We start from the raw sequence: 10739 nt of genomic DNA, 5'->3' as shown, positions 1-10739 counted from the left end.
CTTTCACTCATACTTTTGATTCAATTATTTGAATATTGATTCATTTCTTTTGTTTTATTTAAAAAAAATGGATGTGTGTCTCAACAAAAATAACGGTATTAGAATATACTAAAGGAATAATTTGAAAAGTAATGGCTTTAAAATATTCACTTCTTTTACGAAAAAGTTAATAATTAAACAAAAGTGTTATTCCAACCAACTGCAATTACTCTTCAAATTCAAGCTATTTAAATGTTTTCATCTATTAAATCAAAATTCAATAAATTATACTCTAACAATAAAAAGTGATAAATTAGATATCAAATTATATTTTAAAATTCGAATTCGTCTTCCGCCGGGGCTAGCGGGTTTGGATGGTTGCTTGCAAATAAAACTGTTTACTAATTGTGGGGGTCTTTGCGAATGGTACAAGTTTCATTTTTGTCACGTCGGGGTACCTTTAATGTTCAGCGACGGACATGTTATTGTTATATAATACCTACCCATTTGCTGGTCGTTTCTTCAAAAGTGATTTGACTTGTTGCCGACTTTTCTTTGTGTACCCTGTCACCTTAACTAACGTCGCACTAACATTAGTTAAATATTCCCACGTTATTCTACAATAGAAAATGTTACCATACTTCAATACTAGTTTTTTACATTAGTCACACAAAATTAATCCAAGTATTTTCTTATAACGGGTGTTTTATATATCTTGTACATTTCTAAGTATAATTATTAAGTACTTATATTACTTCTCTGGAAATATGCATGCAAATTTACTAGCGTTTATTGGAAACGTTTTTATTCTTCTTGTAAAGGCAATATAGATTATTTTTTCTTTTGAAAAAAGTCGCTTATATGTCCAACTTGTAATGCAAAGTATAAATACTTACGGGTCATGGGGAATATCACCGGCACCACTTTCAATCATTCCACTGACAGTATGCATGTAGGAACCAATCAGGAAAGTAAGGTATGGTCTCCTCAGATTATCACTGATCGTTGGATGATTTAGCACTTTAAAGATTTCCGGAATCTTGAATATAGTCTGGCAAATGGACTCGATGAATCTGTTCTCTCCCTGTAAAATACATCAACCCGTATAATATATACACATTTTCAATAGTTTTAAATATGTAATAACAAGAGTGCCATGTAAATATATCACATGCATACAAATTTCAAAAACCGGCTTCCTTATCATACACATTGGTAAGACCGAGAATATTATGTTTTTGGTGCTGATAATTATATGTCTTCTATTTATTTTCATAAAATAAACTATTTTTATTGTGGAGATTAAAATTATTTAAATAAATATAGATACAGTACATGTTTTGTTCTCTCTTTGTTTGTCAAAGTTTTCTTTTTACATACAATATGAATAGAATGTTTTATTTCCGAAAGATTACCTGTAACTTTTCTTTGATCATTTTCAATACATTTTTATTCATTCATTATGTGTATTGTTACTGGTCATTCTGTACACTTATTTTTAATGTGATTCCCAAAGCTTTTGTATGTTATATTGCTGAGAAAGATCTTTTCTATCAATTTTGTTTTTGCGTCTATGATTCAGACAGACAGTGAACCAATGTTGGTTTTTTAAAGGTTAGACTAAATTATTACCTCTGCACAAGTAGCAAGTAAATCCACAACGGAAATGAAAAATTCAAGTTCTTTTGTGTTATCGGACAAAAGTAACTTCATTCTGAAAATACAGTATAAATCGCCTGTAATTATTTATATTAAACTTGCCACTGAAAAACAACTAAAGTAAAATGTAAAACACTGCATATTTTGTTTGGAGACGTTACGGTTTCCTATACAAAATTCAATTAAAAGGCACCAGCTAAGTTACTGACAATATTCAAGCAGTGATTTGTTTCGAATTGAATGTCATTTGTAACCTACCTTTCATTTTCATCTTCTTTGATAGCTAGTTCGGTATTGTACTGCATGAAAGTCGTCATTACCATGACCTGGTTACGTTTCAGTGACATGTCCGACTCTTCTATTTTCATAACAGACTTTAGAACACCAATGAACTGTGGCACTTCTATTCGATGCCTTACCACCAATGCCATTATTTGGTGCATCTGATGTTCCGTTATCTTCATACTTGTATGTGTATTCCCGATGAATATCTATGAATTCAATTTTTATCATCGTATTAAAAAAACCTTTGTTGAAATCACACATAGCGAGTCTTTTTTTTTACTGTCTTGCTTTTCCTTTTATTTTTCTAACACAGTTTTGACTCCTCTCTCATTTTCGCAGACACAAATTGGGTACCGTGACTGACTAGAAAATTTAACTTATTGCAAACTCAAATCGAGATATTGAATGAAATGATTATAGACAATAATGGTGGTATATATCAAACAACGCATGCATTGAGCTTCTCTGCGCTAAGAATAAATCATATTTTATATCACTGCGATAATTTATGCAAAAATGTTCCTCCATTATAACAGACTTGGTTGTTTATTGTAACCCCAATTGTGACGATTTAGAAAAACTTAAGTTACATGATATTTCCACCATCTATCTGTCAGGAATAATACCTAAAAATAAGACTTAAGGAGTAAGGATTAAATATGTTAAAACCGCATATGAAATCTTTGATATTAGAGATGCAACAAATATAAGTACATGCTGTGCCATAAAACAAAATACTTTCTGATAAAAGTGGTTTAACTAAATCATAGATTTCTTACCTCTGCAACAAGCTCAGCCATTTGTACAAATCCCCCTTTCTTTGACAGAATTAATTCAAGGCGATCATAGAGCCTTTGTTGAATAACATGGTTGCTACTGGCCAGTAGTTTAAGCATAACAAAGCTACACTCAAACACTTTAAGCAGCCCTGCATAGTGATCCTATAAAACATTTAAGTTACTCTTATAATGACAAAGTAAAGTATGAATAAAAAATCTAACGTACAATTCATTATTTACTCGTATAAGTACAAGAACATAGACACTTTAAATGACAATAAACCCATTACATATTTTGCCTTTGATGAGCATAATAATCAGTGTCTTTTGAATAATATTTTCATGAATCATTTGTCGATCATTCGAGGTGTTTGTTTTTATGATTTTACACGTGCTTACTATAGACAAATATCTGTTATAAAAAAAATCATCAAAACAGATCTATCTAGAATCTATGTAGATTCATATTACAGTGATCATAAAGGATAGCTGTTCATACTTTAGATAAAAAGGGAAATACGCGTGTAGTGTTGACAAATGCAGATGTCAAAAATCTTACCAATATCTTGACGTCTATCTCTTTTGACAGAAATGTGAACATTATTTCCAGGATTCCTGAAAGGAAAGTTTTTAAAGCTATGTTTGTGTTGTATCTTTAAACGATTATAACATTAACGATAATGAGGATGCCAATATTTAAAATATGACTACCGACGAAAATGGTTTTAGCTTTCAGGTTTCAAATGATCCTATATTGGAACATAATTCATGTATTTGCATGCATGAAAAACAACGCAGACATCAAAGCACAAGAACTCGGTTGAAAATCTTATCCAGAAGATCTTAAGTAATTTTTAATGGATTGAAAGTTGACCAAAATAGCGATGTTAAATACAACCCCCAATGAAAAGTGCAAATGCTAAAAAATTGCTACATCTTAATTTTCATCAAAAATACCAACCACTATTGAAGAGAATTGTCTGGTTTACAGGATGAGGTTCTTCTTCTGCGTCCGGTAAATGACAAAATCTGAAAGGTAAAATGAAAAATCATGAAAAATAAATTCTGCTCCTTATATTTCAGTTTTTAAACACATGAAATAAAAGATGAAACATAAATGCATGCACCTACCACAGTATTTTAATTTACTTGTATTTTATTAGCTATAGAGACCTTGACAGCTTACACAGTTCTGCTAGTTGTAAGATTAAGAGAGGGTCATTCAATAAGTTCTGATAATGAACCCATAACGTTTTTGTCTTTCATCTTAAAGTGATGAAACTTTGCACGACTCACAAACTAATCAAGATATTTATTGACGTAGAAAACGTTCGCGACACATATATATGACGTTATTTGATCGTCGCTCAAGCGTCATGGTCGGTGTAAGCCTAGATGAACAGTATATATATAAAAGATAGAGTTTTTAAAAGGGACAACGGGAAAGGAAATCCAAGAATAGCTACGTGAAGCTTGCTGTGAATCTGCTGTTTCATTTAATGCAGTTTAAAGATGGAATAGGCGATTATCAAATGAAACATTTGATGTTTCCAATAGTCCCCGTAGCGGACGGCAAGTTGAGGCTACAGACAATTTGCATATTAAAAAGTAAGGGACGTATTGAATGAAGAACGGCAATCAACATGCGATCTTTGTATTTCTGATGCGTCATTCATACAATTCTTACACGTCATTTGCGAATGCACTGAGTTCATGCAAAATGGGAGCCACATCACCTCACGAGGGACCAAATGACGGACCGGTTAGTGATTGCAGAAAAATCAATTAAAAAGATATGAAAACGAAGGCGAACAGAATTTAAACCGCATTGTGGCAATAGACGAGACATGCCCTCGTAGTTATGAACCCGAATTAAAGTCACAGATCTCCGAATGGCACACTCCTGGATCGCCAAGGCCTGCAAAATATAGACGAAACCAAAGAAACTCGAAACAGCTCGCAATTATAGCCATGGTTATAGAGGTGTATTGGCGACGTATGATATCCTTTTTGGAAAAACAGTTAACGGAAAGTATTATGAAAAGTTTTTAAAAAAGAAATTATGACCAGCTATCCTGAAAAAAGGACCATCGCTCTTAAAAACAGGGGTATTGTTAGTTCATGTCAACGTAACTCCGCATTAATCACAAACAGTGACGTCAAAAATCAAGGAATATATCTTGGAGGTGTTGCATCACCGACATGAATGTCTGTGAAAATGGTCTTTTTCCTTAAATCAAAATGCCACTCAGGGGTGTTAGATTTAATGACTTAGAGAAACTTACGGTTGCCGTGGACACAGAGCTTGAACGCACCACACGCGTTTGCCTTGCAACGGAAATTGTCGAACAGATGGAAAGCGCTTGTTATAAACAGGGGTACTTATTTTGAAAGAATATCAATACGGTAGGTGTATATCAACTATAGTTTTCTTACAATAATTGAATGACCATAATATATATAAAGTACATAATGCCTATCGACGTTATATAGGAAAACATTAATTATATATAATATATTAATGTTTTGACAAAACCACTTTTTGTACAGCATACTATTACCGGTGCTTGTATGTAATCCATATGAAGCCTATTAAACCAAAAATGTTTATTAAATTCTCATCTGTTAAAAAACTTCTTTTAGAGTCTTTTTACAATTTCCAAAAACAAGCTACCCATTAACCATATTTGCACATCATTTGCTTCCATTAAATTTCAGTATTAAGTACAGGCATGATGCATGAAAGTCCAGATACAACTTAGTTTACATTTTGATATTTTTATAACAAATAATTTCACATTATAGTTTAAAGCTTCTATTGTAATAAACTGACCTTATAATTTCTTGGAGGATTGTCACCACTTGCTCTGCTTCCTCGTTACCCATCCTATATGCTGCAAGTCTACGTAACTCGGGCAGTAATTCTTCAACACGTCTATAAACTTTAACAGATTCATCCGTGATCAAAACCTGAAGCATACGCTGTTTTTCAAGATTTATCTATGTATTGTCCAGTTCAAATTAGTATGCCAACTATCATTTTCTTGTCGTATGCAACTTTTGATAAGAATTAGATGCATAAAAGGGAAATATGACGAGGTGACGAGGGGAGGTATATCGACTATTTAATCGTTTACAGTGAACCAAATTGATTTAATGCAAAATACCCAAAAGAGTAAACAATGGGTACATTTAATTACGATTAGTGACAAATTCATCGATGCTTGCGTGAGCTATATTTCCCTTTCCCTTTGGGTGATAGAAATATGGTATAGAACCTGTCAGTCTTCAGAAGATCCTTACTGCATGAGGTAATTAAGTGTTGCGCCTGTTCAGTATCATCGAATTGTATCATCGAATTGATATTAAAAGTCATTGAAGCTGAACTAGATAGCTTACAATTCATTCAAAGGACAGTTCCATTTCTGGTATACAAATGCAAGAAGGTATGAGCTAGACATGGCGGCAATGGTAACGAATGTCCATGTGTTCAAGACGAAATTGTATACCTGAGTGAGAACGGCCCTTTTGAAAAGATTTTGATACGCCGAGAACCATCTGTTGAGTAAATGCATTGACTTCCTCACAATGTCACTGTACTCATAGTGTGACAGGTCCTGAAAAAAAGATGTGATTTTACAATGAACTTCCTTGATCATTGAAGAAAATACCGAAAGGTACACGATTTTCGTATGTATATGTCTATAATCTGCGACAAACGCAATTCCTGGACAAATACGACCAGGTGGATGCATATGAGCATAGTCCGGAATTTAGTGACATTATGTATTGTAACGGTTACAATAGTTATGGGTTTTAATTCATAATTCACTCATTGCAAGAGTATCTTATTTTTAAATTATTTCTCATTGATTTGATCGCACAAATAGTACTGCCGTGATCACAATTAGTGTTTGTCTTGTATTGCGCTGCCTTTCCCTCATACAAACCACAATACACTTTTTCTCAACTTTTTTTAAATAAAGATAGTTTAATGTGATAATACTTGTGCCGGCGTGGCCGGATGGTTAATCTAAGGGTAGCTAGCCGCGTGAGTTCAAGCTGTCGTTACCGTAAGCAAGCATCATTTCACTCTTTGCTTAGTATTGATTGATTCAAGGTACGGATTCGAGAGTGTTTCAATTAGCATATAGCTTCTAACACAAAATAACTAGAATGAACTCGTATAAACTAAATACCAGCCCTTTCAAATACATCATTTTATACGGTATAAAATAGCTGTATCTTTATTAACAACTACGCTGGTGGTTGTTTTCAGCGTTGCTTTAAATTCGAACTCAACACAAAACTGGATATTTTCTTCTTACGAAAGTGCATGAAATTGAAATGGAAGTTACATTACACTTTTAATGGAAATCGTTAGTTCCTTTGCATGCTTGCTAAATACCCTTACAAGATTAGAACTTACAATCAAAAATTTCTTAACATAATATGTACTGCCCATGAAAGCATGTTTGCCATCAAATATATCGAACCATTGTTCGTTTATTTGCTGTTGTGTTCATAAATAATCTATATATTGTTATATAGTTATAACAAAAAATGAATTCTATCTCATGTAAAAAGTACGAAGTAAAATTCCATGTAGTCGCAGGAAATGCAGTGACGTTCACGACTCTCCAAACGATAACCAATTATTGTCATACGGTATTGTAAATTTTTAAAAAGATAGACAATAAGTATGATTCGTTATGTGTTTTTAAGAAATCGACAAAAAATTCTATCTTGATTATTTGGATTTTTTTAATGATAAGTGTTGCCTTTTCCGAAATGACTTTACATTCATATTAATTGTCCGTTTCAACTGTCATATACAAGTATGTCTTTTTGTTTATAATGCTATCTGGGAAATCTGATCTCGATTCTTTTTTGACTTCATGAACAAGAAGCAAGGTGTTTTACTATCGGTGTTATAATTTCAAAAATGTCTTACCCTGTATATTTCTCCAATTCAAACCCCTCATTCATCAAGGGAGCAAACTCCGACACCCCTCCTGGCCTATTCATTTGTTCGTGAGCAATTTTGAACATAAAGATAAATTTCTGAAACATAAATATCAAATAGAATATAAAGACAGAGTGTATATACAGATACCACGTTAATTGGATAATAACTGATGACAGAAACATATTGATATCTTTTTACCATGTAAGACTACATGTAAATCTTTAACGGCTAATAATAATGTCAAACAGTGATTTCATTTATTTATCCTCCTTCTCAAAGGCTTTGATTCTATCGAATTTACCATGTTGTCATATTTGAAATTAACTTACCTCCAATCTGTTATTGAACCTAAAGTTGAAGAATAAATCAAGAACCTCCAGAGCCCTGAAATGAAAGTGTTACAGTAGGTAACGATAGTGCACCCGTTGTATAGATCTACGTTTTTATTTATCAAGTGCAGGTGGCATAGTAAATATTGTGTTTCTATTGAATAAATCGTTTATGTTCCTCAATGCTTAAAATATCAACACAGATCTGAAAACCATTTTTTCAAACATGAAAACACAATAGACAATTGAACCTCTCAAATATTAATTTTTGTAGTGAAGCCTTACTGAATTTTAGCCTCAACTATTGCCTTCGTTTCTGGACTAGGTTTGAATCTATCTTTTTGACGAAACGAAAACATAACTTCCATTGCCTCTTTTCCTAAAAAAACAAAATAAGAAACTATCTAGATAACTTAAATACAGAAAATGGTTCTAACGCTGTATCTGGTATATTTCAAAGATAGGAAACTCGTAGAGTCCTCCATTTGAGTGTTAACAAAAACAGAGGACATAAATACAGGATAATATTTCTCATTAAAACGCAAATGTCCATGCAAATAAATATTGTCCAGAAAGATTATTCATAATGTTAAAGATAATGTTCTGAAATAGCTTGTACAAACGGAATATAATATTCGTAAACCAATAACTTCAGGGAAAAGATACTCCCAGTTCAAGAGCTCAAGTATGAATTACCTTCAATATTTGGATACGGTTTGTCATGTCGACCATCAAGAAGTAACATAAGAGGATCCAGCAGTCTCTTTATGTCCTCATATTTTCCGTAGAATCCAAAGGACACGAGGTAATACACAAGTCTCAATACCTAAAATACAGTAGAGGTTATTCAAGATTAATAAATTTACAAGTATTGAAGACGCTGAAAAAGATTATTTTTTTATATTGTATTTAACAAGAATTACCAATTTAAATTAAATAAACAATACATAAGTCACCATTTCTAATTCATTTGTCGCTACATTTGACATCATTAAGATAATTCAATGAATAAAGGTTTTATTCTGTACATGTTCTGACTCTGGTTATATCTATAAATGAGTCTGTGACTGACCACAGCAAAACATTTTAGATAGATAGTATGTTGATATTTGTTATCGTGACCACATTGCCATATCATTGAAAATGGAACTAGTCACCAGTCCCGGTTCATCTTCCACTACTTGGGATGGGAACCAGTCCAACAACCAAAGACCATGGTAGTTATATATTACAATTCATTGAGTTACAGGTTCTTATAGTCAAAAGAGAGTATGCACCAGTTTATATAAGTCAAACTTTATGACAAATCATATTTTAGTCCATCGGATTTCCCCATAAGTGTGCATTATTAGAACTATTGTTTCAACAATAAGATAATAGCACAAAAAATGATCGTAATTTCTAACTTTCCCAGACGCTTTTTATTATAATCTTGACAAGAGAAACTAGACTGCACAATAATATGTCGACCACTCCTTTTCCAGTGTCACGTAACAGACATTGTAATTATGATTTTATTAACTATTTGAGTTGGTATAAATAATATCAATTTCTATATCAATATTTTCAAACAAAATTACAATACATAAATCACAACCAGGATTGAGAAGAAAGCTTGAGGCTTATATGAATTTCACTCCTGAATTTGATTTGTAAGTCCATCAGTCGCTCATTTAGATCCTACCTGTTTTATGAGAATGTTGTTCCCGATATTTGATGCCGTCATTTCTGTGTTCCTGCTGAGGAAGTCTGCTATCCAATGACTGAGGTGGGGGAAATATTTGTATGTTTCAGACTGACTATTACTAGCGAGGATTTCAGGTTCCTAAATTGTAATTAGCAATATGTTTAAATATGTACATATGAAAACAATGTAGCCATAAGTTAATTTTCCTAGAAAATGGGGTTCGGTAAACCGATATTTTAGTAACATAGATCTATTAATTCACGGTTGGAGTCAATAAGAAAATGCAAATTATTTTATGTTAGTCAGTAAAATGCTGTTTTTTATCTTTGAGTTGCACAGACTGAAAAAAAAAACGGAATAACAACTAATTATTGCTATTAAAAGTCAACTTAAAAAGATTTTGGAGTACAACAAATTGGTTAGCAGTCGCCATACATGTTTTAAGAAATGTTTGTAATTTCTAATTTTGCTAGATAGGTTAAATCCATTTATCTAATAATTAAACATTTACAAATTAAAGTTAACGAACAATTTGACACAAAAAACAACCAACAACAAATAAGAAACGGAACTAAACTTACATCGTCACTGGATACGTCATCAAAGACATAGCATAGTTTGACTCTGTCCAACACCGAGCGGTTCCCTCCCCTGTCTACAAACAGTGCTGGAATAAAACAAAATAATTATGTCGATCGTACAAAATAAAGTAAGAATCAAACGAGACATCAAAATAATCACAAGTATCGTATTCTATAACTTGTAAATAAATCATAAAGATTTTTTTACTCTAGTTTTATATGAGAACCTCGACCCTGATCGGTTTGTCCTTTTTTTATCTCTATATGGGCAATAAACTCTGTTCCGTATGTAAACATTGCTGCTGTACGCGGTCTAGGATTGGCTGTCTAAGAAGTACATTCAAAAATGCGTGACAGCTATTTCCTAGTCTTAAGTTCAAAGTCCAAATTCAACACATGAATGAACAGTGTTGCAAACCCATTTATTTATTTATAACATTACGTACAATAGATATTATGATATCATATCTT

General features: G+C 32.6%; 2 protein-coding genes across 2 annotated transcripts; both read right to left on the bottom strand.

Annotated features, from left to right (window-relative positions):
* Nucleotides 1-482: 482 nt before the first annotated feature.
* LOC132715015 (inositol 1,4,5-trisphosphate receptor type 3-like) lies at nt 483-6322 on the bottom strand (the record flags this gene model as incomplete). Its single annotated transcript, XM_060697987.1, has 9 exons — nt 6212-6322; nt 5536-5672; nt 3664-3731; nt 3262-3317; nt 2703-2864; nt 1897-2129; nt 1612-1693; nt 876-1063; nt 483-596 (listed from the first exon to the last, which is right to left on the bottom strand). Coding segments are annotated over exons 1-9 (1106 nt in total), but the record flags the coding sequence as incomplete, so codon positions are not given.
* A 1306-nt stretch (nt 6323-7628) lies between these two features.
* LOC132715023 (uncharacterized) lies at nt 7629-10357 on the bottom strand. The gene is made up of 6 exons (XM_060697994.1): nt 10269-10357; nt 9685-9825; nt 8697-8826; nt 8286-8379; nt 8001-8055; nt 7629-7766 (listed from the first exon to the last, which is right to left on the bottom strand). Exons 2-6 carry the CDS (start codon nt 9724-9726, stop codon nt 7653-7655), a joined length of 435 nt encoding a protein of 144 aa, XP_060553977.1. The 5' UTR covers nt 9727-9825; nt 10269-10357; the 3' UTR covers nt 7629-7652.
* Between the last annotated feature and the right edge of the window lie 382 nt (nt 10358-10739).

Source organism: Ruditapes philippinarum, unplaced genomic scaffold (genome assembly GCF_026571515.1).
Source record: "Ruditapes philippinarum isolate M1 unplaced genomic scaffold, ASM2657151v2 ctg173_1_1_1_1, whole genome shotgun sequence".
Taxonomy (NCBI): domain Eukaryota; kingdom Metazoa; phylum Mollusca; class Bivalvia; order Venerida; family Veneridae; genus Ruditapes; species Ruditapes philippinarum.
This window is presented reverse-complemented; position numbering and strand designations above follow the sequence as displayed.

What these genes read in the sequence shown, in the direction of transcription:
- LOC132715023 (XM_060697994.1), bottom strand. Translation starts at nt 9,726, where the DNA reads ATGACGGCATCAAATATCGGGAACAACATTCTCATAAAACAG. An exon ending in ACAACATTCTCATAAAACAG is followed by an intron (nt 8,827 to 9,684) that starts GTAGGATCTAAA and finishes ACTGTATTTTAG; the next exon opens with GTATTGAGACTTGTGTATTA. An exon ending in GGTTCAATAACAGATTGGAG is followed by an intron (nt 7,767 to 8,000) that starts GTAAGTTAATTT and finishes TTTATGTTTCAG; the next exon opens with AAATTTATCTTTATGTTCAA.